The following is a 27856-nucleotide window of genomic DNA, read 5'->3' on the forward strand; positions in this document are numbered from 1 at the left end:
AGGTACCACTCCGGCGGGAAGGTAAACAGTGTTTCTGTGCGCTGCTCTGGTTCGCCAGAAGCAGCTTAGTCATGCTGGCCACATGACTTGGAAGCTGTACACTGACTCCCTCGGCCAATAAAGTGAGATGAGCGCCGCAACCCCAGAGTCGGCCACGACTGGACCTAATGGTCAGGGGTCCCTTTACCTTTACCTTTAGTTCTCTTTGCCTACCTGGTCATTTTGTAACGTGTCTGAGGCATGGTGGATGCTGTAGTTTTAGGGCAGTAGGTGACACGGTCTGTCACCTCCCTCTGCTTACCGATAGATTTGGTGGATTCAATAATATATGATATTATTCCCCTTTAACATGCATCCCACCAATGAAGAGTAATGGGTTTTATTCCATACTATGTTTAAAAGTATACTCAGCCTATTTTTATTGTACCAGCCTGATGCGTATTTCTGTTGTTGTTAGCCCAATTAAAAAAAGAAAACAAAAAACAGGAGCAGTTTATAAAGTATCCGTATAGGGACAGTTTGCATGACCTTCTTCCTTCCCTGAGGGAATTGACACAAGTCAAGGAGTGCAGATTTCTTTGAGGGAATCTGTGGTGACATTAAGAAAAATCTGGTTCTCTCTGTTCCAAGCCCGCCACTTTGGTCCCAGCCCTCTTCCGCTTCCAGCGCTATGCCAAATATAAACTTGCCTACAGGAAATGCCTTTAAAGAAACCAGCACCTCCCTGAATCCTGAAGAAGGCAAGGAAATAAACCATCTCAGCTCATGAAAGAAGCTACTCTGCTCCATCCTGCTGGGGAGCAGCCTTAACCCCTTGTGTCCTGCAAATGCTCATGGAACCAGTCGGGAGAAGGGAAACGGAAAACAGGATAAACCTCAAAGTTACGCTTTCGCTTACGAAAACGAATAGAAGGACGATGCTCTGCAATGTACCTTCCATCTCTTAACATGACCGTTCCACCGAAATTGGACAACTGGGTTATTTCCTTCGCCAGAATGGCTCATTCTGGGTTCCCCCTCCAGTTCTGTGCTATTACAATCTTCAGAACAAAGTTGCCTGAAGTTAACAATGTGCTTTAGGGTATGATTTGTTGGGTGAGGTTTCCAAAAAGCCGGACACATCCCATCTCCCGGGCAAGTGATAATTTCAATAAAGAAGTGGTCTGAACATTGATTTACTTATGATTGTCATGTAAACACTCCCATGACGTTTTCGTTCATCACAAATGTTCTGCAAACGGGTATGATTATAATTATATTTATTAGTTGCTTTCCCCTCAGAAGGAAACTCAAAACAACAAAAAATAAAAATAAATAAGAGGAGCCTTGCTGGATCAGGCCAGTGGCCCACCAAGTCCAGCATCCTGTTCTCACAGTGGCCAACCAGATGTCCCCAATGGGAAACCCGCAAGCAGGATTTGAGCACAAAAACACTCTCCCCTCCTGTGGCTTCCAGCAACTGGCCTTCAGAAGCCTTGCTGCTTCTGAGCATGGAACGAGAGCATAGCCATTGCGGCTAGTAGACTTTGATAGCCTTATTCTCCTCCCCGGAGTTGTCTAATCCTATTTTCAAGCCATCTAGTTTGTTGGTCATCACTGCCTCCTGTGGAAGTGAATTTCATTGTTAAACATACCACAGTTTATCATCTCTCTCTCTAAAAAAAAAAAATAAATGTTCAAAGCAGTTTCACGGTTAATTCCTATTTTTTTAAAGAGTGCCGAGACATGAGTACACCCAGCACTTTTCCTGCCCCCTCTCTGAATTTCACTGTGGGGGTAAAAGTAACATCATGTCAGATTATGGGAGACAGGAAGGAAGATCTCTTTCAAGATCCAATGAGAACATTTCCTCTGCAAATGTCTCACTTCCAAGAAAGCTCTCCGCCCCCCGCTGCCACCAAACCAACGGCTTACAGATGATAAGAACAGGAAAACATTAAAGCATCAAAGATAATAATAATAAAGCAGTGGAGATAGACAAAGAGAATATAAACTTAAGCTAAAGCATTAAAAGCAGCAGCGGAGAAAACCCTGAAATCAGAATGCCAGCAGGCAGATTGACATCTTCTTTACCTGGTCCTCAAAAAAGTGAGCACCAGGACGCACGATTTAAGAGAGCCAGGGAGCTGTAGTGCTGGCTAGGACTTGGGAGACCAGGGTTCAAATTCCCACTTGGCTCACCTTGGGCCAGCCACTGCCTCTCAGCCTAGCCTACCTCGAAGGGTTGTTTTGGGGTGTTAATTGAGGAGGGGGAGGCCAATGCAAGACACCTTCAGCTCCGTGGAGGCAGGAAAAGGTAGGAGGCAATAAATGAAATAAATTATTTCACATACAGTGGTACCCCGCAAGACGAACGCCTCGCGAGACGAAAAACTTGCAAAACGAAAGGTTTTTTCGTTTTGGAGTTGCCTCGCAAGACGAATTTCCCTATGGGCTTGCTTCGCAAAACGAAGCTTGCCCCGGGGACAGCGGGTCTTCTCTTTTGAAGCAAGGGGCGGCGGGGAGAAGCTTCTCCCCACCGCCCCTTGCTTCAAAAGAGGTCCGGGGACAGCGGGAAGCGCTTCACGCTGCCCCCGACCTCTTTTGAAGCAAGGGGCTGCGGGGAGATTGCTTCTCCCGGTGCTCCGAAGCGGGGCGGGGGGCGGGAACACCTGCCCCAGCCGCCCCGCTTCAGAACGCTGCTCCGAAGCGGGGCGGGGGGGCGAGAACACCTGCCCCAGCCGCCCCACTTCGGAACGCTGTTCCGAAGCGGGGCGGGGGGCGGGAACACCTTCTGAAGGCGGGCGGGGGGCAAAAGTCTTTGTCCCCCCTGCCTGCCTTCCCAGGGGCTTTTAAATCGCCCCGGACAGCGGAGAAGTCCTCCGCTGTCCCGGGGCGATTTTAAAATGCCGCCCGCCAGCATTTTAAGATCGCCCGGACAGCGGAGAAGTCCTCCGCTGTCCCGGGGTTTTTTAAAATGCTGGGGGTGGGAAGAAAAGCCCTTGTCCCCCCCCCAGCCTTCAGAAGAGGTCCGGGGACAGACTGTCCCCGGACCTGGTCTGAAGGCGGTTTCCCTAGGAACGCATTAATTGATTTTCAATGCATTCCTATGGGAAACCGTGCATCGCAAGACGAAAAAACCGCAAGACGAAGAGACTTGCGGAACGAATTAATTTCGTCTTGCGAGGCACCACTGTATGGGTTAATTAAGTTCAACCTGAATAACTTGCTGTGTTTGTTGATTGTTCTACTCCTAGGATTCTCGCCAGGCAGCCTGGGTTAAAAGGAGGGAGAAGGAGAGACTTCCAGGCACCTCCGTAGGTTCAGATGTCCAAAGAGCAAGAGGAGGATCTGCAGCGCAAAAGGTCAGGGAAACTCCGAGGAGAAGAAGCCACAGAGCCCTAAAGCGCTGCTAATGTCGCTGCTCCCCCTTCAAAGAGGATGCAGAGTTGAATGAAGCAAGACACGCAGTCTCTCCGTGACAAAGTTCGCTTCCGCATCACCCAGAGGAAAGGCCAGAGGCTGGGGAGAGGGGAGAAGCTGCTGAGCTCTCAGAACCAACCTTTTAGCAGACAGCAACCTTTCTTTTTTAAAAAAGATGTACCAGACCTGAGTATGGAAGGAGGGAAGGGTCAGCTTATGAGCCAGTGGCTAGAATGCTGGGCTAAGGCCCGGGAGATGGATCCAGCCCAATCGCCTTCTCAATCCAGCCCACAGTCAGTCTGGGAATCAGCGTGTTTTTACACGAGTAGAATGTGTCCTTTTATTTAAAATGCATCTCTGGGTTATTTGTGGGGCATAGGAATTCATTCATTTCCCACCCTCCAAAATATAGTCCGGCCCCCCACAGGTCTGAGGGACAGTGGACCGGCCCCCTGCTGAAAAAGTTTGCTGACCCCTGGGCTAAGGGCTCCTCCACACTCCCACTTCTCCTGCATTTTCTAGGCATGGGGCCGAGCGGGTTTTTCGTTTGCCACTTTCCCCAGCGATACCCACCATTGACCACTGAATCGGAACAAGCATCAACCTGCAGGAAACCCGACTGACGTTTGTTCCGATTCAGAGGGAGAAAGCAGGCTTTTCCCTGGGGGAAAGCAGCGGGATGAGCAGAAGTGTGGGGAAGCCCTGAAATGTGGGGGCAAAGACCAGGGTTCAAATCCCCACTTGGTCATGAAGCTCACTGCATGCAGCTTTGGGGGCTAGTCACTGTCTTCTCTCAGCCTAACCTACCCCACAGGGTTGTTGTGGGGGTTAAACAAGGAGGGGAGAACCATGTGTATGCCACCTCAAACTCCTTGCAGAAACAGGTGAGATATAAATACAACAAACAAAACATTTTCTGGGACCCCAGGGGTCCTCTAGCCCAACCCCCTTTGATGCTGGAATCACAGCTAAATAATAGCTTTTTATAGTAAAGGTAAAGGGACCCCTGACCATTAGGTCCAGTCATGGCCAACTCTGGGGTTGAGGCGCTCATCTCGCTTTATTAGTCGAGGGAGCTGGTGTACAGCTTCCAGGTCATGCGGCCAGCATGACTAAGCCGCTTCTGGTAAACCAGAGCAGCGCACGGAAACCCTGGATAGGTTTCCGCCGGAGCGGTACCTATTTATCTACTTGCACTTTGACATGCTTTCAAACTGCTAGGTGGGTAGGAGCAGGGACCGAGCAATGGGAGCTCACCCCATCGCGGGGATTCAAACCGCTGACCTTCTGATCAGCAAGTCCTAGGCTCTGTGGTTTAACCTACAGCCCAACCCGCGTCCCATAGTTTTTTATAGTTATAGTTTAATTACTTTTTAATTATCTTTTTTCAGCTTTCTGTATTTTATCTGTGTGTGTTTTCAACTTGTGTAAGCCACTTTCAGCCCCAGTCTGGGGAGAAGGTGGGGTGGATAAATGAATAAACAAACGGCGTCTTCCTGACAGATGGTTTTCCAACCTCTTTAAAAACCTCCAATGAAGGAGGTTCCACCGCCTTTAATGTCTAGCGACCCGGATGTCTCCATTAACATGCACGCAGAACAGATAATGTTAAAGGCTGCACTTGAACAGCGACCAGGTGCCCCAGCTCAGGTCTGCTGATTCCTATTGGGCAGGAGAGGAGGCCAACCACAACTGCCCCCAGTCCAAGGTAGGAAGTGGGCTGCTTGCCCTGGGGCAAAATTACCAAGCCTTCCTTCTACATGCCCTCCCGATGCAGGGAGAGCCTCTTTCCAAAGTTCACATGAGTATTATGTTTCGGCTGGTGCCTCCTACGTGCACCAGAGGTTTCGTCAACGGAAAGAACATCTGGATCTGGATAAAATGCAGAACCCAACTGGCTTAATTGGGAGCAGAGACTCCGCAGCTCCATCCAGGATGTTTTTCCTGTACAGCTCAGAGGTTCGGTTAAGGTGGCCTCTAGGGATTTCCTGCAGTTTATCTCAGCAAGCGGAAAGCAGATTAATGGAGCAGGTTGAGGGAAGGGGACGAGCAGAGACTGGAAGCCCCTTTCCCCACCCTTATGTCTCAAAAGAGGACACCCATTTCTAACAGAAACTCTTTAAATTGTGGTTGAATTATTCCCCAATGTTGTGGGGAAATGATCCACCCCAATACTACGTTTTGTTCCTGGCATGGCAATGGAAATGTTATCTTAAGAACACCAGAAGAAGGATTCATTTATTCCTCATTTTCTGTCTCTTTTTGGGGAGGGAAGGGGGAGTAACTGAGTCACTCTCTTCGATGTAACAGATCTGTGGAAGTGTGTGCGAGACCGCTTCTGGCACCATATGACAAGTGCCGTTTCCTGATAAGCGACCGTTAAAATGGATAGTCAAACAGTGCCGTTGCTGTACACTCCGTAAATGTTCCCGGGCACACGCTGGCAGGGTAATATGTCACTTATTAAGTGCTCAGCCAAGATAAACCAGGCCTGGTTCACTCCAAAATGAGGGACGCTGAGCAGAACAGAATCTTCTTCAGTTTCCCATGCAAAGCTGGTTCATTCGTAATGGAGGGATTATCTCCGGGCTCATAGCTGAGCTTCTGTGATCAGCAAATGAGCAGGAAAGAACCGTCCCCCCACGGAAGCAAAGAGATGGGCCAAACCTGCCCATGTGCCAACCAACCAGCAGCTGACACAACAGTTGGTGGCAGTAGCTGGAGAGGAGGCCAGAGAGGCGGTTCAAGGAATGGGAAAGCCACCCTCACTCTGCTTTCACAACCCCAATGCTACACTTCAGTCGCCATCACTCCAAAAGGAAAAGGAGCCCATAGCAGCCCCAAAGGCCATTCTCAACTCATCCAAATGGTGGTCTTTTTCTCAGGACGCAGCTGTGATTGCTGCCTCACAGGGGGTTGGACCACATGAGCCTTTGGGTCCCTTCCAGCTGTACAATTCTATGAGTCTATTGACCCCCATCCTTTAAGCAGAGAGGATTCTGGGAAGAAAGACTGGCAAGGCCTTGCCTTTCCCCAATGCCTGTCAAGACATTCAGTCTGTTCCATCTTTCTCTCATCCTTGCCTCTGTGTCTGCCATAGATGCTTCCCCAATCTGTCGTCCCCCCCGATGTTTGGGGCTACCAACTCCCATCAGCCTCCGACAGCACAGCCACTGGACAGGGGGTGATGGGAGAGCCTTATCTTGAAGTCATCCCAAATCTGGATCCTAGAACTGGGGTGGGGTGTGTGGAGAACTTGGCAATGAAATAATCTTTGCAGGGAGCTACAGAGATTATGTCATTATCAAGTCCCCCACCCCCATTTAACCTAGATCTATGTTCTGTTATAGGTGTGGGGGGGTCAGTCTGGATGACACCCAGGGATCCCTTCCGAAACCTGTGCTTCTGTGTGGGTGAGGGTAGAAAATGCAAGAGGAAACCAGCAAAACCAGTCCTTTAGCTGGCCAGTTTAAGCACCTCCATTTACATATAGAAAGAGCTTGCCCTGTGGTCACACAGACATGGGTGGGCCTTTTCCCACCCCAGCTGGCTGAGTGCCAGCAGTCACCCTAGGATGGGGAGCAACAGGCCAGGTGTGTGTGTGTGTGTGTGTGTGTGTGTGTGTGTGTGTGTGTAAGAGAGAAAGAGAGGGGGGGGGTTGGCTGATGCTGGAAGCCGGAGACACAGAGGTTTATATTGTTCTGTGCTGAACCCAAAACTGAGTCTGGGGCTCCCCTGGGAACCTAAGGGAAGTCTGTGGGGAGAAATGCTGGGGGGTTAATGCCATGAACCCTTCTCCATCCTCTGCTCAGGTTGTTCATGTGCATAAATAAAACCGTAGTTCCGAAAGACACCACAGACCTTCATTCCCAGGAAAGTAACCCCTGGGAAAATCACAGGCATCCCAGAGTCTCTCACCACTCAGAGATTGGGGTTTCTGTAGTTTAAGTCTACCAATTCCGCTTCTGTCCAGACTCTGTCCAGTTCCAGGTTGTCCAGCTATTTCATCAGATCAGCTCCTTTAGGAGCATTGCCAAACAAGTCACATTCAAATAGGGTCTTGAGACTGGCGACATCCCTCTCAGGGCAAAGCGAGCAAGGAAACAAAGGTCTCCTTTACTTTGAAACTTCGGGAGCCCCCAGTGCCAGCAAGCGTGACTGTAAGTATACAGAGGTGACTTTCAGGGAGACACGGTGCAAGGAGGGTCATTGCAGCTCAATTATTAACTGGGCTGGAGGGGAGACCCCTGACTTTACTGGAATGCAGCCTCCCTCAACGGCCATGTTCCGGATGCCAGGGAATGTGGCGGAACTGTGCGCAAAGGTTAATGGATTCATACTCCATGCAAAACGTAGCCCTCCAAACTCGGGTCTCTGAGAGGGCTTTTTCCAAGCACTGCAGTACTATCCCCGCCTTGCTGCTAACCCAGTTCCCCTGTTGTTGCCTCAAGGGGGAAAGAAGGGATTCCTTTGCTTTAAATGGCACAGGGAGAGCCCAGGTCTGCTCAGTTTCTCAAGGGAAGGCACGGGGCGAGGCAGAAGTCGCCTCACGTTACCCGATTGCCTTTCCTACAAATACTGAAATGCTGTGGTCCCTCGCTGGTGAGGAGAGCACTCTGTACGCCTGCAGGGGCACTGTTTATCATCTTTACCGATTCACACATGCCAGGACTTAGTCTGCTCAAGAAATAAAGGAGCTCCAATCCAGAACTCACTCTGGTGACCCCTAGCACCCTTTCCAAAGAAAGGAGAGGTGGATTTGGGCCCTGGCCACCAATGCCTCTGACTGCCACAAAGAACAGGCAATCTGTGCCCTCATTCAACCCTCCAGAATGATATGTCCAAACGTCAGCGACAAGGACTTGCAACAGAAAATGGTTAATATGGATTATGTTGGCCTAATGTGCTCCTAAAGTAGCACTAAAGAGATTAGGAGAAATATAATGGGGAGAGGGAAGACATTTACTAATCCTATTTATTTTGGAATCAATTCTTACTCCTTTGTTTATTTATTGCATTCCTATCTAATTTTTTCTCCTCCAAGAAGCTCAAGGTGACATATACAGCTTCCTCTCCTCATTTCACAACAACCCTGTGATGTAGATTAGACTGAGAGGCAGTGACTGGTCCAAGCTCACCCAGGGATCTTCATGGTCAGACAGGGATTTGGTCTCCTAACTCCCAGTCTGGCACTAAACCACTAAATAACCATTGTCCATTATAGTGCTGGGTGCACACCCAGCCCTGCACCATGATCTCCTCCAGATTTTAAATCAGAGGAGAGTTTTCAAAGTCTGAAGGTTCTTCCCCGGCTCAGGTTGAAATCCAAGCCGGAGAAGAATTCACGGTTTCTCTCATCACCAACAATCTCCAATATTCAAGACCCTTCTGATTCCTAACACTCTCCCCCCTGTCCTCTAAAGGGCACAGATCAATGGCAGGAGTAGCAGCAACATGCATGGAGAGCAGCAACCGACAAGCCCGAGCCAAGCACAAGAGTGGCAGCACTCTCCCCTCCTGCAGTTTCCAGCAACTGGTATTCAGAAGCATTGCTGCCTGTGACCTTGGAGGCAGAACACAGCTATGGATAGCTCTCTCCTCCATTAATTTGCCCAGCCCTCTTTTAAAACTGCCTAGCTTGGTGGCCATCACTGCCTCTTGCAGGAGCGAGTTCCATAGTTTAACTACGTGTTGCATAAAGAAGTCCTTTCTTTTCTCTGCCCTGAATCTTCCAACATTCGGCTCCATTGGCTATCCACAAGTTCAAGTGTCCTGAGAGAGGGAGAGTTTATTTGTCTCTCTATTCACTTTCTCCATGTCATGGGCAAACTTGTATCTTAACCACCTCTTTCTTGCCTTTTTATCTGAAATAAAAAGTCCCAAACACGGCAACTTTTCTTCGTAGGGGACTTTCTCCGTCCCTCCACATTTCAAGGACTTTCAAGATGACCGTCCTGTATTTGAAGAAATCCTTTATTAGAACTTCTCTCCAACCCAAGATAAAGGAGCAGGGGCCTTGATCCTGCCCATCAATAGTTAGCACCCGGAGAGCAGACTGAGCAGGTCACCTCGCCCACCTGACCAGGTAAGGCCTTAAGGGGAAGGGGAGGAGGGTGTTTCGGAGAGAGGGGCTTGTCTTCCAAGCCTCAGGAAATGAACCAAGTTATTCTGGCCCTCAGCAAGTGGGGACAAGCTCAGCCATCTCTGTCAATAAGTGAGAAGCTACAGAAAATACAGACATAACTATAGACAGATATTTGCATTTCCTTTTTTGGAGGAGGGCAATACTTCTAACAATCCATTCTTCAATTCTTCAATTCAGACACTAAATCTGGGGTTGTAGTCAGCCAGAACCCAATAAAATTAGGGATCCTAACTAAGTCACATCCATTAACTTCAATAGGTCTACTCTGAGCAGGACTAGTGCTGAATAGCACTCTGGGTTTCCATATTTTCCCTGCCCATGACTCAGAGTTCTCCATATGGATGGCCTGAAACTCAAGAGAGCTCATAGTTAAGCCATGTGTTATTTTGGGGTACAACAGACCCAGAGTCCTGGAGACAGGGCAGGCTGTGAATTACGGTAAAATATGAGAAATAAGTATCTGAATTTTCAGACTGAAATGCAGCACCTGCCAATGCAGTGGACCCTGACCACTTCAACAAGAGTTGTTTGACAGTGGAATGGACATCCTTGGAAGGTGGTGGACTCTCTGTTTTTTTGACAGAGGCTGGAGGGTCATCTGTTAAGGATTCTTTGGCTGTGAGTCCTGCACTGCAAGGGGCTGGACTACATGGCCCTTGGCTATACCTTCCACACTACAGTTCTATGATTCTACAGCCTCAAAGAGCAGGGGCCAACCAGCGTGGACTGAACTGAGTGTGTGTTCGATGCTGCCACTGACTTCTTTTGTGCCATGTGCACGGATCAGGACGACACCACCAGTGCGGCTCCCACTGGGGATCTCACCCACTCAGTTTGCCAGTCGCTTACAAAAGGGCCCACCTGCTCAGCGCCCACCACCCTGAGAGGCTGGAAGGGAGCCACGCGCACATTTCTCAGTCTTTCCTGAATCACAAAACAAGCGAGACGCAACCCACGAACTCCCATAATCACATAATACACACACACAGTGCTCCTGTAGGAAAAGACAAGGAAGAGCAGCAACGGAAGGAGCTCCTGCCAACAGTTTAGATGGGTTATGAAACGTTTGTACAAGCAGAGAAGTCCTCCCTTGCCATGCACCCAAACCTAGGAGAGAACGGCCTCGGAATGGGGCACATATTACCGGACCCACACAGACACCATTTTTCTGTTCAGGCAGGTCAAGTCGATGAAGTGAAAACAGGATTGCCAGGTCATCATGTGAGCGTCAGGCGCTCCTTGGGGAAAGTTATGACTCTTCAGAGCCAGAAAGCGAAAGACCGAGGGGGAGAGAGAGACAGACAGACAGACAGACAGACAGACAGCTTCACCACTGAACTGACAGCATCGGAGAGCATTTTGCTGCAGTGACTATTTACCTCGAGTTGCCTTCCTCCATGTCCTGTGTTGAAAAACTGTGCCTGGGGTACCAGGAGAAAACTCCTTGGCTGTCAAAAATCCTTGGGAGATTCAGTCGCTTCCTCTGCTGGGGCAGGGCAAAGGTCGGAGGCAACATGCCCCCAGAGTTATACTTACACACACACACACAAACACACACACTTTGTTGCCGGCTCCAGAGCAACAGCAGCCGAAGCAGCTGCTGCTCCTTGGCCGTTGTCAATTGCAAAAAAATGAGGGTTGCTCCAGGCACAGGTGGCCAAACTGCTGGAGCTGCCTCCTTGCGCCCGCCCCCTGAGGCGTCTGGCCAATCGCTGAAGCAACAGGAAAGCCTGCCAAACAGCTGGGCTTTCCCCTTAACCCTTGACAAAACGTCACAAAACAGTCACCGATTCCTTGCTAACGCAGAAACCCGTAGGAGGGGTTGCAAATGAGCTTCGTGGGGAACAGGGATTCTTTCTTTCATCGGATTATCCACTGAAAGGGTCATCCAGACTGAATGAGGAGGAAATACGAGCCAGGAAAATGGTTGACGATGCTGTCATGTGCTGCCTTGCAGCGGGTTGGACTAGATGACCCTTGGATCCCTTCCAACTCGACGATTCTATGGTTCTATGTGGATGCTGTCTTTGTGTGGGTTGTATATACCCACTGTGAATGGTCTATGTATGTATGCTGTGTGCGGTACTTTTCCGGTTAAATTTTTTTTCAGGTGCCCAGACTCCTATTTTGATAAAAGTGGCAAAGGTTCCAGCAAAAAATGGCTGCCATGGGCAAGAAAAGTCCTGTGCATACTCTATATGTGGGTTTAAGCATATCCCTTACATCTGGCTGAGAGGTTTTGGGGGAGCTCGTGTCACCTCTGCCCACCACAGCGAGAAGAGTTAACTGTGGGTTTAAAAACAAGGATTCGTGTGACTCAAAGGAAAATGATCCACTTTGGAGAGTTACATAAGGTAAAGGGACCCCTGACCGTTAGGTCCAATCACAGACGACTCTGGGGTTGCGGCACTCATCTCACTTTACTGGCTGAGGGAGCCAGCGTTTGTCCACAGACAGCTTCCGGGTTATGTGGCCAGCATGACTAAGCTACTTCTGGCGAACCAGAGCAGCGCACGGAAACACCATTTACCTTCCTGCTGGAGTGGTACCTATTTATCTACTTGAACTTTGACGTGGGACCAAGCAACAGGAGCTTACCCTGTCGCAGGATTCAAACCACCAACCTTCTGATCAGCAAGCCCTAGGCTCTGTGGTTTAGACCACAGATAAACAAGGATTCATGTGACTCAAAGGAACATGATCCACTTTGGAGAGTCACATTAGTACATGCCAAAATCTACCTTCCGTTTTCTTGAAATGTTTTCTTCCTCTGAGGACAAGTTTCTTCCTCAATTCTCAGGGTAATTGAGAATTTCTTGAGAACTCGAAGATTGTGGGGCTTTGTGGCCTAAGGTGGTGCATCTGTCTGCACACGTTCCACTACCTCACAAGGTGATGGATTCTCTGACCAGAAATCTCTCCTTAAGGGCTCAAGATGCAGGCTACCACTGCCCCAAAGGAATAAGCAATCCTTGATTTTTCAACCTAATAAAATATGTCTATCCATTTTTTCCCGTGACGCCCCCAGACTTAGGTGGAATAACCTGTTGATGGCTAAAGGGTACCTACGTGATTTGTTAAATATTCCTTTTTCCCGGATAGATCTTCTATCTGTAGTACCCCTAAATGCCACGCCCTGGCCAAGGAAATTTATGCTCTCCTTCCAGTCTGCAAGGATCCCACATCTTCTTGCAAGACAAAAAGATCGGCTGGCACCCTGGGAGATTGTAACAACAAGAGTCTTTAAGGACACGAGTGTTAAACCTCTTTTCCCCAACATTTTAACCGGCAATGAACGCCCGTTTCCTTCCTCTGTCCCTATAATAAAGGGAAAAACACCTAGCCGGGTACCCCCTGTTCCACCTGTGACCGCAAGTGACCATCTAGCTAAGCTGAGGAGTGATCCAATTGCAAGCGGAGATTGGAATATCCCTGAAGAGAGAAATCTTATCTCCTCTTATGGAAAACTCCCTTCGGAAGAACAGCAGGCTATTCTCGATAGATTGGATCTACTCAAACAAAGACTCCTATCGCAAGGGGACCCCTCTATGCCGATGAGAGAGGAGAGCAGGTGCTCCACGTCCCACAAGGCGTCTCCATCAAATACCTTGATAATCTCTCAACCTGTTACTTTGTTACCCCCTACTGATCTGAATCAGCAGTCACCTGTTGAACAACAGCACCATTCTACCGTGGAGGAAGTTGATAAACTCAATACTCCCGTTTCAGACCTTATGCCCAATCAAAATATGGAGGTTGATGATTCCTTTGCCTCAATGCCTGAGCTAGAATCATCCCTGCCTGAAGATCACCAGGAAATGACTACGCATGCACCATCCCCACGTTCACGTCCTTCTATACATCTGCATGATAATTCTTCCCCATCTGCGCAGCAACTACAAGTGATGGCTGGAACACCTCTTAGCGCTACCCTGGTTAAGACTGACAACTCCGACGGATCTACTAGTATAGCCCATCAAAGACTTGCTACTACTCACCTCAATGAACAGCATCCAACCTCACCAACTTTGCCTAATTCTTCCTCCCCGGCAAAACCCTTCCTGCCTGTTAATGTTACCAAATCATGGATTCAATCAACACAGAAGAAGACCTTATCCACACAAACTAAAATTACCGATTTTCTTATAGGTCCTCGTTCTACCTCCAAGAACCCATTAAACAACTCAAAGTGACAATTACCGGGACAGCACAAGGACCCGACATTATCAATACTTAGCTGGAACATCGCTGGTTGGAGAACCAAAAAATCAGACCCCGAATTCAGGAAGTACATAAACTCATTTAATATCATTCTATTCCAAGAAACGTGGGATGAGGAAGAGATTATCATAGATGGCTTCGATCTTCTAACACTTCCGGCCTCCCCTTCCTTGAAAGGAGGTCGCCCCAAAGGGGGTCTTTTGATTGGGATCTCACTCCAACTTCGCGCCAAATTCACTCTGGTACGGGCTTCCCCGCCTTTTGCTCTATCTGGACTGATCACAGAAGGGAAGTCCTCATTACTAATTACTAATGTTTATCTCCCCCCCCGAAGGCTCAGCATCTGATCTTGATTGGAGATGGGAATCATTTGAAAATCACCTATTGTCATGTCATACCAAATGCCCTAACTCGTATTCCTTAATTGGGGGAGATTTTAATGCTCGTATTGCCACTAATTGGGACCTACTAACCAAGTCCAAATGGTGGACTCCCCCATGTTTGGACAACTTTGACTTGGAACATACCAGAATTAGAACTTCAAAGGACAACAGAGTAAACAAAGCAGGAGTGACCCTTTACCAAATGGCCATTCGCTTGAATCTAGTATTCTTGAACGGCACCTTCCCCCCCGATATACCGGGGGAGTTCACTCACCTGGGACCAACATCTAACAGTGTTATCGATTACTGCTTGATCTCCGCAAATTTGGCCGTTAATGTACTTTCCTTCCAAGTTGAAAATCAACATTTCAGTGATCACCTTCCAGTAGTGACCACTTTGTCATTGTTCCGGCGCCAGAAGGACTATAAACACTCAGTCCTTCTGGAAACCTCATCATCGGTCCAAATAAGAGGGATCAAATGGTCGGAGGCTGTGGCCCAAAAATACCAGGATTTTTTCCATAGGGAAATCACTGCCTATCTACCTCAAATAACTACTGATTTACAAGATTCCAATTCGGTTTTGAAACTTTTTAACCTTCTTACAACAAACCTTACCACTTTTTTTACATCACCTCCTCAAAAGGCGAAAGTGGCGCATTGCAGTGCTGGGGCCCCTTGGTTTAACACCTCTTGCAAACAAGCAAGATCCCTTCTTCGTTCCATCTATAATGAATACAAAAACTCTAATGCCCAAGCTCTACCATCCTCCTATTTACAAGCCAAAAGAGCATACAAACAGACTTTAAAGCTAGCCAAACGCGAGTGGCATCAAAAGCGTTGGCGAGCCTTGATAGCGGCCTCTAGATCCCGCAGACCACAGGAATTTTGGGCTCTGATAAACATAAGAGGAAGGAAGTACCCACTGACGATTATCCCTGCGCCCACATGGGAAAAATTCTTGAGTAAATATTTCTCCTTGGCAGAGGAATCCAACTCATCCACGGAATTCCGAGCCGACCATCTACCTTTGTGGCCCTCTACCGACCCAGACCTGATAATGGACTTGATATTAGATCTGAAAACGGGCAAAGCCCCCGGGCTGGATCTAGTCCCTGCTGAGGCTATTGTTGCGCAACCGAGGTGGTGGGCTGAAATTCTGGCCAAAGTCTTTGACGCAATTAATTCTACGGGGCTTATCCCTAGGTCATGGAAGGAGGCCGTGATCGTGCCAGTCCATAAAAAGGGTCCCCCTGCTGACCCGGAGAACTATCGGAACATCAGCCTTTTGTCTATCATCGGGAAAATCTATGCAAAATTTTTGCTGTCTAAGCTGTCTCATTGGGCAAACGACTCAAATCTGATTGGCCATGAGCAAGCAGGCTTTAGGAACAATTACTCGACCTCTGACCATATGGTAATTATGTATCATCTTGCCAGAAAATATTCTGCCCCGAGGCGGGGGCGCCTATGCGTCGCTTTCATAGACCTAAAGGCCGCCTTCGACAGTATCCCAAGAAACTGTCTATGGAAGAAACTAGAGAGATGGGGCATAGATAGAAGACTGTTATGGCTTATAACCCAATTACACCACGGGTCGTCGGCTAGAGTGAGACTCACACCTGCGGGAAACCTATCCAACGAGGTCCCAATAAATAGAGGTGTGCGCCAAGGCTGCATTTTGGCTCCACTCCTCTTCAACCTGTTTATTAGTGATATGAAGCTCTTTCTGAATGAGTCTCAAGCCAACATTCATGCCCCCCGCCTAGCCGATTTTCGCTGCCCTTTGCTCCTATACGCCGATGATGCAGCGATCCTTTCCTACTCTAGAGTCGGTTTATGCAGAGCTCTAAAGATTTTTGCGGCTTAATGCAAACTCAACCATCTGACAATTAATCATGGGAAATCTAAAGTCCTGGTCTTTACCAGGTCTCGGAAAACTTACAGCTGGAAATTAGATGGAGTCCAATTAGAACAGGTTTTCAAATTTAAATACCTGGGAGTCTTTTTTCACTACAACCTAAGCTGGAAGCCACAGATACAGTATTTACTAAACAAAGGGAAAACAATACTTTATGCTCTACTCCAATTTTTTGCGGCTGACGGAGCCTCCCACATCCCCTCTGCATTGAAGGTATACCACGCAAAAGTGGTTTCCACCCTCTGCTATGCTGCCCCGCTCTGGGCCCCTGGGTCCAATTTAACATCGCTGGAGACATTGCAGAATCAGTTTCTCCGTCGCCTCCTGAAACTCCCCATGTGTGTGAGCAACGCAGCCATACGTCTGGAGTTAAGGATTGCAACATTGGAGACTGTCATCTGGAAGCGAGTCTTTGGCTATTGGCTATCCAGCTGGCATAGGCTTCCCGACCATTACCTTTTTCAGTGCCTCTGGCGGGACGAATTTGTTAATCCGTGGGTAGGAAAAATCCATGCCAAACTTCTGAGCATCGGAATTTCCCCAGCGGACTCCCTAAAGATGAACTTACGCTCAGCTAAAAGCCTCATTGAGCAAAGATTAGCAGACATTGAAAATCAACACAACCTTGCCAGAGGTGGGGGTGTCTGCTCCCCCAGGTATCACGGAATAACCCCACCACTTGACCTTCCATCATACATGTCATCTCTTTCATCAGTACCACACCGACTTGCATTTATTCGTGCAAGGTTCAATGTCCTTCCATCGAACCTGCTGAGCCACAGATTTTCCAAGGGTTTGGTGTCTCCGCTATGCGTGTGTGATGGGAAAACTGTTGAATCTCTTCCACATATAATGTTCAACTGTCCCCTGCATACCATAGCCAGGACTAAATTCCTGGGCCCTGCTTTACTGCGCTTGGTTAGCAGGCCTGTTGAGTCACACGCCGCACTGCTTTTGCAGGATACAGATCCTTCTGTTACTCTGCAGGTGGCGAGATTCCTGAATGCGGTTATCTCACACGCAAAAACCACCAAAAAACAACAACAACATCAAAATCTAATCGGACAGTTATGATGAGAGTGCATGTCGGATCTCGTCTTCAGTTTTCCTTTTCTGTGAACCGTCCCTTGGAGCTCTCCGGGCCACATCCTGTTACTTGGCTCTGCCCAATGACCCACCCTTGCATCGCAGTGCTCACCTTCTGTTGTCAGATATTTCGGTTTTTAAGCCTTTGTGCTTTTTTATGTTTGTACATATTTTATGGGCTAATAGCCGTAAATAAATAAATGAAATGAATGGATTCTCCTTCCTTGGAAAGGTTGAATGCGTGCATCTGTCAGGGAATCTTAAGCTGCAATTCCTGCATTGCAGGGGGTTGGAATGGATGACCCTTGGGGGTCCCTTCCAACCCTACAATTCTGTTTCTATCTCTCATACCGAAAAGCAGCTTTGCTTGTCAGCCACCAGAGCACTGCCATTTTGGCCCCAAACAGGGGTGTCATCTAGGGGGCCGGGGGGCAGTCCCCCCATATTTTCAACTTTGTGACAATCCTCAAAAGGACACACCAGGGCGCCTTTCAGGAAGGTGGTTAGTAGTGGGGGGAATGGTGAGCCGAGTGTGCCTGGCCAGGTTGGGGGCGCCCGTGTGTGATGTCATGCCCCCCCCCCAATGTTGGGGGCAACTCAGCAAGTCTGACCCGAAACAAGACACCCCTTCCCTCGGCTCCAGATCCCCACCCTGCCCCATTCCCAAAAGACTTCAGTACCTGCCACAGGTACTGTGGAGGAGGCAGCGGCTAGGGAAGAGAGCTGCGGAAGCTGAGGGCGGTTACTTTCCATCAAGCATCATCTTTGACTAGAAGCTTCACAGAGATCCAGGTGGACCACATCCAAGCATTTCCGGCTCTATTAATAAAAAGGTGGCTGGGTTTTGCACACCCCTCCTGCCTTCAAAGGTGTGGGCTGTGTTCCCTCTGGCACCCCTCTGCTTGGGGCCGACAGATTTTCCACACCTCTGCAAACCTCCGGACTTCCTCAAGTCTGGCAGCGCTCTCCATTTTGTCAAAGGGCAGGACCATGTGGACTATACAAGTTCTTCCAACGTCAGAAAGTTAGGCTATACTGTACCTAGAAACCTTATCCACCCAAGTTATGCATTTCCTACAATAAACAACTTTATTATTTTCTGACCTGAAAACATCTGTGTGTGTAAGAGAGAGAGAGAGAGAGAGTCTACTCTCTCACCCAGATTTGCCAGCTCAAATGCTACCTAATGAAAAGTGTTAGTTAGTTTTGCCCCTGTTCCCCCATTACTCACACCCCAACAATATGAAACCCATTATTCCCTTTAGGACTGAGAACACAACCATCCCTTCAACGCAACCCACCCTTAATCCGAAACATGTGCACAAGCCTGGATTCGAAGGTCCATAAATCGCAACTGCTTCATGTGGGACCCTCTCGGTTTAATCGCGCACACCCCAGAAAGACTTTGATCCCTGATGTCTCCCTTGCCAGCTCCGCAGCTGTGTTTTCTTGTTTTCTCACCTGCCAAATGGCAAAGAGCAATCCGAGAAACCTCCCAAGAGGATCACCCTTTCCAACCATTACACGGGGCGGTTCCCTCTCCCAGATGACCTGTCGCACCAGCACTGACCAAGACGAAGCCGTCAGCAAAAGTTACAAAGTATTTCAAAGCTCCTTGGTTTCTCTAAGACACCCCACCCAGTACAAGGTTGGAAGGAAGCGCAGGGTCTTCACACAAGCCCATTTCGATGCTTCCCTCTTCAAAGCCACACAGTCGTTGAAACAACTCTAAGCCAACTTTTCCACACTAAAGTAGGGTACCCACAAAAAAGGCAAGTCAAAAAATATGGTACAGATTAAACAGAAGACCTCAGAAAGTTGGACAGAGTAGGTTTCATCCAGCAGCGCTCTTCTTATTTATCCCGTCGACAAGAGCTATAAACTGCTTATTCAACAAAAATCTTCAAGCGCCTCGCAAAACACGATGCACAATTTTCATGGGGAAATGCTGATAAAACCAAAAGGCGGCATAAGATTTCTCAATTTTTCTCAAAATATTAATAAACTCAGTGAGGTTGAGAATCTGGTGGAAGAAGCTGTTGAACCAGCTAGTCTAGTGTCTTTGCTAAAGGTGACTAGTTAGGTCCTTGCCATTTACATGCCCAGAGAGTTACCTCTGTTGCCATAGAGAAAATTGGCTGGGTCTTTTCCCACCTCACCTGGCAGGATGCCAGCAGTCTAGAGGGAAAGGGGAGCTGTGTAAGAGTTGGTATGAGAGAGAAGTGGGGGGGGGGGAGATGGATTGTGCTGCAAGCTGCAGACACAGAGGCTTTTCTTGTTCTGTGCTGGACTTGGAGCTTCCCTAGGAACTGAACGAGGAGGCAAAATCTATTGGGGTGTTAACTCTGTGAGCCTCTCCATCCTATGCTCAGGTTGGATGTATGGGTAACGAAAACCATACATCCTAAGACACCGCAGTCTCCTTTGTTCTTCCCCTCCAAGGAAACCGAACCCTGAGGAAGCATGCAACATTATTTACAAGACAGCAAGTCCCTTTGAGCTCACTGCATTAGATGTGCACAGGATGGCACTGAGACAGCCCACAAATTTCACCATGTAAATATATACATAGTGTTTCATTCCTTTGCTGTAGGGGGGTCAGACTAAATGACCCTTGGGGTCCCTCCCAGCTCTACATTTCAAGGATTCTCTGTCACATGTAATGCAGCTGGATGTGGTGAAACCCAGCCAAGTCAATGAAAGCCGGGAGGTGAATTGAAAGGAGGCTCCCCGCTACTGAAGTCTCCATAAGAAGCGAGAGGTATCGGAAACTCTGCCACATGGTTGGTATGCTCAGGAACAACCTCTCTGTGTCAGTGGTTTCCTAACCATAACCCTGCATTGAGCTCAACTGCTTAACAATGCAGCCACAGCCTCTTCCTGCCTTGCCACCATCTCCGCCTCTGCCACTGGGGGGGGGGGGAGCCACATCCAGCCCCCGGCATCCTCCTTGAACCTGTATTTCCAAACACCACAGAAAGCGGGGGCTCCTTAGGAACTGATCTCCCAAATGAAGCTTCAGTTCCTCCAACCGGATCCTTATGCTGAAGGTGAGCAGAGACGGGCGTTTCCAGGGAATGCGGGGGAAGGGGGCTTCCTTAGCGGGCAGTGAGAGCCCCAGTTATGTCTCCCCTTGGGAGGAAGTGGGAGGCTTGTGGGCCAAAGGGTTGCGGCGAAGGTGCTGGAATTGTCTGTGCAAATACATTTTAAAATAGCTGGCTTTGTTGCAACACAACCCAAATGGGCATTAAGCCTCACAGCCTGACCATCTGCAAGGCCTGCTTTCGCCAGGGAGAGAAAAAGCAAAACGTGGAGTGACTTTGGGACAACTGCGATTCGACCTACCCACCATTAACCCCCCAGCTACAGCTCCCACCCCAAAAAAATGTTCTTGTGGGGGAGCCCAAACTGGATCAGGACTGGGCACTATTTCACGGTTTCCAACCAGGGCCCCCTAGATCAACTAAAACAATAGGACTACTTAAATAACTGGCCAATCATGTCGGTTCTGACCCCCCCTCACACACACAAATGTCCTGCCCCCTCAACAAAAATTCTGGCTACACCCATGCTTCCATGACAACTTGAATCTCGCCCCCTCCCCAAAGCATACATGGATGGTGCACATATGGTGTTTCCCTATGAACTGTTGGGGGGGGACAGCCTATTTACATCAGGAAAGTGGCAATGATGAAGCTTCTTTGAACCTAAACACAATGCCTTCCATCTGGAATAGGGGTGGCCACTTTTCTGTTGGGGATGGTGAATGCTGTAGATTCAATAATGGGTCTCTGGGCATGTTCTTCCATAAAATAGAGTACCTTTCTTCAGCAGCATAGTTAGGAGGTAACGTGTGTGTGTGTGTGTGTGTGTGTGTGTGTGTGGAAGACCTTTTGTTTAAAACAGACATCAAGGTACCATTGCAGAAGGATGTACTCTTAACTGCCAAGCATACACCTGACAGAATAGAAAACTTTTCAGCAGGTGTTTAAAAGTTGGCACAGAATGCACCTCTCTATTGGCAGAGAGTTCCGCAGGCCTGGGCTGGTGACACTAAAGGCTCGGCTTCTCATTGCTGTCACTTGAGCCTTGGGGAACAACCAGCGATGCTCCTGCTGATGATCTTGGCAACTGTGCAGGGACAGAAGGGTTCAGGCACTCCCTACAGTATTCTTGTCCAGGGCTTTATAAACTAACACAAGGACCTTGAGCCAGGCTCAGTAGTAGACGGGCAGCCGGTGCTGCCGTTTTAAGAAGAGTCCCATGTTCTTGGCCAGATGCCCCATCAGCAGCCTGGCTGCTTCATTCTGCCCCAGCTGGAGCTTCTGGACCAGGCCCAAGGGCAACCCCACGCAGAGCACATTGCATTAATGTCATTGACACAAGTCGTTTTAACATTAAACACATAGAATCAGAAGGGACCACGAGCGTCATCTAGTCCAACCCCCTGCAATGCAAGATCTTTCACCCACTATGGGTCTTGAACCCACAACTCTGAGATTAAGAGTCTCATGCTTTACTGACTGAGCTACCTGTGGACAAGCACCTTGTAGCCACTGGACTTATTACTACTACTACTACTACTACTACTACTACTACTACTACTACAGTGGTACCTTGGGTTAAGAACTTAATTTGTTCTGTAGGTCCGTTCTTAACCTGAAACTGTTCTTAACCTGAGGTACCACTTTAGCTAATGGGGCCTCCCACTGCTGCAGCACCACCGCCATGCGATTTCTGTTCTCATCCTGAAACAAAGTTCTTAACCCAAAGTACTATTTCTGGGTTAGTGGAGTCTGTAACCTGAAGCGTCTGTAACCTGAGCTACCACTGTACTGCATTTATACACCGCCCTATTCGCCAAGGAACTCAAGGTGGTGAATGTGTTTTTCTATCTCCTCATTTAATTCCCACAACAAACCTTCAAAGTTGGTTAGGCTGAGAGACAGCAACTGGCCCCCAAAGTCACACCCAGACAGCTTTGTGGCTAGGTGGGGATTAGATCCTACATCTCTTCCAGGTGTGACACTTTAACGGCTGACAGCATTTTACGGGCGCCACAAGGCCTAAGGCAGGCTTCGCCCGCCTGCTGCTTCTCTTTGGACTACAACTCCCATCAGCCCCCAGACAAAACATCTGGCGTGTGGCGGGTCAGGGAGGGCTGACGCTGACCCTTGACTTCATTCTTCTGTATTCCAGAGGGGAAACGTTGGGCGTCAGTGAGGCTTTCAAGACTTTTCCTTTCCTTTCCTCATCCAAACAAGGAACCAAAGAACTTGGGGGTTGGAAGCAGGAAATATTTCCCAGGCCCTAAACGTGCAAAACTGAATGAGGCGCTGGAGAGGCAGCCGGCCAGCATGACCGAGGGCGAAACACTCACGCTTCTATCTCTGCCCCGAAGGAGACCAACCGCTGGGGTGCTCCTGGCAGGAGGGGCTGGGAGGAGGCCCACATGCCAACAGCTTGCCTCAGCCAGCCTGATGAATGGGCAGCATTGAGCCGGGCCCACGCACAGGGGGGTATTAATAGCTCGTAACACAGCGCTGGGGAACGGCAGCCGACATCACCGCCCAGGCGAGTGTGTGACACAACACAGGGAGAGGGAGGTCAGCCGATGCAGGACTGGGGCCCTTTTTCACAGAGACGGAAGTGGGGGTTCAAAACTAGGCGACAAGAATCAACTGCTTCTTGTACAGTGGTACCTCAGGTTACAGACGCTTCAGGTTACAGACTCTGCTAACCCAGAAATAGTACCTCGGGTTAAGAACTTTGCTTCAGGATGAGAACAGAAATCGTGCGATGGCAGCGGGAGGCCCCATTAGCTAAAGTGGTGCCTCAGATTAAGAACAGTTTCAGGTTAAGAACAGAACTCCAGAATGAATTAAGTTCTTAACCCGAGGTACCACTGTACAATGAACTTGCCTCCACACTAGCTAGCTTGCATCACAGCTTCCTGTGTGCAACCACCGCTTCAGTCTGAGCCACCCCCCTGACTGTCATCAACTCATCTTCTCATGGAGGGGACCCAAGGGTCATCTAGTCCAACCCCCTGCAATCCAAGGAGCGCAGCTGAAGAATCCCTTTATTCCGGGCTAATCCATACCTTCAGGAGTTTAAAGGAGCCCCCTCTCTTTATAGGCAGGAGTCACTGGGAAAGGAAAGCAGGGTGAGACATAGAATAAAAGCAGGGCCCTCCCAGACCTTTCCGCTTTTCTTCTGTGCAGAAAAATGCCAGCACCTGCAGTTTTAACCCTGTGCCTTTTGGTAAGATACATTTAAAAACAAGCAAACAAAAACTATGCCGCATTGTAGCACAGGAAGCAGGCCTTTTTACTGAAACAATGGTCTCTGAAAAAGGCTACAATTCAAGCAATGGGGGCGGGGGGGCCAGCCAAGTCTTCTTCCTGGGGTCTTCTATGTGTGGCAGAAGGTTAACATTTAAACAAGCTTAAATTTGTTGTCTGTTAAAGGTTGCTGGGAATTAGCGAGAGATTTGTAAATTACAGCGCCCAGATTTTGTTGAGGAAAAGGACTGTGTAGGCGGTTCTAAAACAGAGGAACAGAGTCATAGAATTGTAGCGTCGGAAGGGACCACGAGGGTCATCTAGTCCAATCCCCTGCAATGGAGGAATCTTTTGCCCAACGGAGGAATCTTTTGCCCAACATGGGTCTCGAACCCACAACCCTGAATCTCATGCTCTACCAAGTGAGCTATCAGGGACCCGGGCTTCCTGTATATGATGCATTTATTTAGCACACACCCTAGTTTGCTTGCAGAAAGTTGGCAGAAAGTGGGAGACAGATTATATGTATCCGGTCTTTACTGACCATTGATTGAGGGGTGTGGTTTCCATGGCCATAAGCAGTTTGGGGCAGCAGGCTGGCAAACTCCTTCATTTGGGGAAGTTCTGCCAGGGAGTTTATCAGGGCTTCCCCCTTGAAGAGATGACTCAGGCATCATAGGCGTAAGAACTGGCACAAATCCCGGTTAGAAGCTGGCATGTGATGTTGATCTTACGCGTGGGGCTTTTCCTACAGGGACATCTGCAGCAGGAGTTTCTGGCCCAAGGAAGATTAATCCCACTTTCCCATTCACACAGAGGTTTCAGAGGAGCTGAAGGAAATGTAATTCATACCAGGGGTGCAGCTTCTTCACATCTAGGGTGGCGGCCAACTTAGGTTTGTCCTAAACTGCAAAACTGCCTGTGACCCTGAGGTCCTCCCTTCTAGAACTGCCACTCTCCCAACACCCAACTTATTGAACCTGATTGCAGGGGGTTGGTCTAGATGTCTCTTCAAGCTCTACAATCCTATGACTCTATGTCAGTTCCCAGTGCTATGACACCATTAGGGGACCTGCTCCACCTCAAACCTCTCCTCTGCATGCAGATTCAGAAGCCTGCCTTATACTGGATCTGACCTTTGGTCCATCCAGCTTTCCAGGAACCTCTTCCTGGGAGATGGAACAGAATGGAATGGAAGGTACTGCTTCAGAATTCAGATGGTTGTGTTTTTTTAATACTCTCTGTGTTCATAGATAAAACCTTCCAGCTCCCTGCAAGTAACTGGGAGTTGGCTTCCAGCCTCTCTCCCTGAGCTGCTGACTTTCACCTTGCGGGGAGCTGTTTCAGAAGCCAAGCATTCCCCAAGGTAGCTTCTGTCTGAAGTCCTTATTCAACAGCCTCTGCTGCCTGGAGGACTGTGTCCCAGCTACCGGCCAGCTCTCTATAAAGAGGCACCCTGGTCCCCTCAACCATATAAAGTCAGTGCAGTGTACTGGTTAGAGCCTTGGACCAGGAGCCAGGAGACCAAGGTTCAAATCCGCACACTTATCCATGAAGCTCACTGGGTGACCTTAGGCCAGAGGCAGATTTAGGGGAGTGTGACTGGTTAGGATTGCAGAGCCTCAGTGGGCACCGAAACAATGACTTAGAAGGGAAGGCAAGAGGCAGGATGTGGCTGAATGTTGGTATCGCACAGGGCACTGCTGAAATTTGAAAGCCCAAAGTCCGCCACTGCTTGGACAAGTCAGTTTCTTAGTCTAACCTACCTCACAGGGTTGTTGTGAGGATTAAATGAGGTGGGGGGAAACCACGTAGGCCGCCTGAAGATCCTTGCAGGTAGGGGTGCCAACTTGAATAAAATATATGGGGGTGGCAGGTGAGCCCCGCCCCCGCATAATCAATCACATGACTCGGGGCAGGCTCACCATTTGAATGGCAATGCCCGTCAACTTGGGGGGAGGGAGCTGGACGCTTTAAAAAAATGGGTGGGGGGACCGAAGGGACCTCGGACCCTAGGAGTTGGTTCCCATACTTGGAGAACAGAAGGTGGGAGAGACATGCAAGAAATCATTAGGAAATGCAAGAAAACAAATAAACAGATTAAAATAAGTACCTGTAAAAGCAATGGAGCAAGTAAATCAGTCCAACCGCGTAAAGCGGGACCAAAGACAGAGCAGCGGGAAAACCAGAGGCTGAAAGGGGCCGAATCCTGGACCGCGAGCGGGCGGGTGCTTACCTGGCTTCCCCCGGGACCCTCCACCACCCGCGACGCCTGCTTTCCGCGCCCGCAGGAGCCGCGAGAAGGAACGCCCGCAGGTCCTGCCTCCGCCTCCGGACAGGGCGCGCCGTCGGGAGCCTCTCGCTGCGCCCGGCCGCTCCATCCTCCGTCTGAGCCTATGCGCCTCTGCGCCGCCTGGGCGAGGGAGATCCAGGGCCGGGCAGGCTCCTCCTCGACGACCACGCCCTCGCCGGGAAAGGAGAACCCGCTGGGACTCCCCCGGGCTCCGAAGGGAGAGGAAAGGCACCGGCAGGGACGGGGCAACTCAGCTTTCAAGGCTCTTCCTCCCACGACCGGGAGCCAAAGACACCAGCAAGGCGCCACGTCGGGGAATCCTGCTTCGAAGAGCCTTCTCGGAAACGCCACTAGGGGGCAGCCCTGGCCCCTTTCCGAGCATCTGCCGAGCTGCTCCGAGGATGGCAGGGCTGCCGTCCAACAGGTGAGGCCAGGCAGGGAGGGGGGCGCTTAGGCCGCTTCCAGACTGATGCTGCTTTGCAGGTACGAAATGCGTCGCAGAACCCCCATGATGTCCTGGCTTCCTTGCGATGCTGTCCATGCAGAGGCCTCCTTTGAAAACTGCTCTGGAAATTTCAGTTGGTCAAACAGCAGCACTGAGACATTTTGCGTGGCACCAAACCGCTGGCATCTGGTTGCAGCTTCTTCACCTTCCTGCTTCTCCCCAGGCTCAGTGAAATGGTTCTCTCCGCCTTTAAAGCTCTGAATGGCCCCGGGTGCATTTGCTCCCAAACCATCCCAGTAAGACCTGCGCCAGCATTTGGTACTTCCAGGAGGCTGGCGGAGAGCCTTGCCATCCTTTGCCTTCCCTGGCATTTGCCTCTTGCTGCCGTCAGCCTCCTGTGGAGTACATCTGCAGGAGTCAGCTGAATGTCCTCTAGCATGGAAGGAAGACCCATCTCTGAACTGCATTTAAGCCAGGCTCCTAGTGTGCAGCCAGACCAGTGCCAGAAACTTTATTAGCGATTAACACTTGTTTTGCATTGTATTTATGTACTTAAACCTATATAGTTTTGTTTTTGTAATAGTGTTTGCCTGATTTTTGAACTTACTAATACTCTGTAGTTCCAATGTTTTGAATTTTGCTGTCAGCTGCTTTGTGGGAAAGCAGCATATACTGTAAGTAAACTTCATCCATCCATCCATCCTCTGCTCAGGAGGGCCAATGGCACAACCAGTTCAGGCAATGAAAAGAAGGGTGGGGTTTTCATGATGGTGGGGCCGCCACCACCGAGGCCCTGGACCTGCCACTTTGGCCCAGTTTCCTTTCTCTTGACTTTTCTTTCCACAGGCTTTTAATATTTAGCTGTGCTGCTATTTTTTAAAAAAATTATTTCCATTGCTGCTTTTACAATTGTTGGCTTTAATCTGTTGGCTCTTAGTATGTAGGCTGTCATTTCACGCATTCTCATCTGTTCTTGGTTGGAAGCTGCTCTGAGTTGCTGTTACTAGACCAGCAGGGTGAAGGCAAGGTACAGTGGTTAGAGCATCAGGCTAGGACAGAGGGGACCCAGCTTCAAATCCCTATTTGTGTTCCTTTGGGCCAGTTACTCTTCCTCAGCCAACCTCCCTTACAGGGCTGTTGTGGGGGTCAAATGGGAGAAGAGGCAAAGCTTCAGGCACGCTGGTCTATGTTCAGTCTGTGTTCTTTGGGGGAGTGGTACATGTTCACCAATACACATCTGCCAGGATAATGGCGATGTGCGGGGGGGGGGGGAGAGGCACTAATGGGGAAGGGTTGGCATGAAAGAGGGATGCTTCACCCACCCATCCCTCACACACTTCAATTTTCCCCAATGCCATTCCCACCTCAACAAGATCCACTTTTAGTTTCAGAGCATGGGTTAAAAAATGGTGATGGTAGAGGGAGAGTATTTATAGGGGAGAAGGGATGGGCTGGGAAAGGGTTAAGTCCTGCCTGCCCCTCTCTCCTGCCTTGCACACCAAAACTTCCTCTTAACCCTCAGGAGGATGTTTGGAGCCTGCAATGGATTTCCTGCCTTACTTAGGACTCTGGAAGCTATTTTCCAAAGTGCTGAACAACAAGAAGATTGGAGCTGGTTTGTGCTGCCTGGGGGGGGAGAGAGAGCTTTTCTTCCTTCAGGGGAGAGGGTTAACTCA

General features: G+C 49.3%; 1 protein-coding gene across 5 annotated transcripts in view; it reads right to left on the minus strand.

The window, feature by feature from the left end:
- STARD8 (StAR related lipid transfer domain containing 8) overlaps positions 1 to 27856 on the minus strand; it is a 74016-nt gene that overhangs the window by 34991 nt on the left and 11169 nt on the right. The window contains exon 1 of one of the 5 annotated variants that reach the window (XM_083512431.1): positions 25679 to 26732. The exons of 1 other annotated variant lie outside the window; for it this stretch is intronic. In XM_083512431.1, the coding sequence (XP_083368557.1) occupies positions 25679 to 25823 (145 nt within the window). In that variant the 5' untranslated portion in view covers positions 25824 to 26732. Of the gene's footprint in view, positions 1 to 10926; positions 11188 to 25678; positions 26733 to 27856 lie in introns of those variants that run through there. 3 more of the 5 variants (XM_083512435.1, XM_083512434.1, XM_083512433.1) reach the window with 3 other exon arrangements.

The sequence above is a fragment of the Podarcis liolepis genome (genome assembly GCF_965112155.1).
Source record: "Podarcis liolepis genome assembly, chromosome: 7".
Lineage (NCBI taxonomy): Eukaryota > Metazoa > Chordata > Lepidosauria > Squamata > Lacertidae > Podarcis > Podarcis liolepis.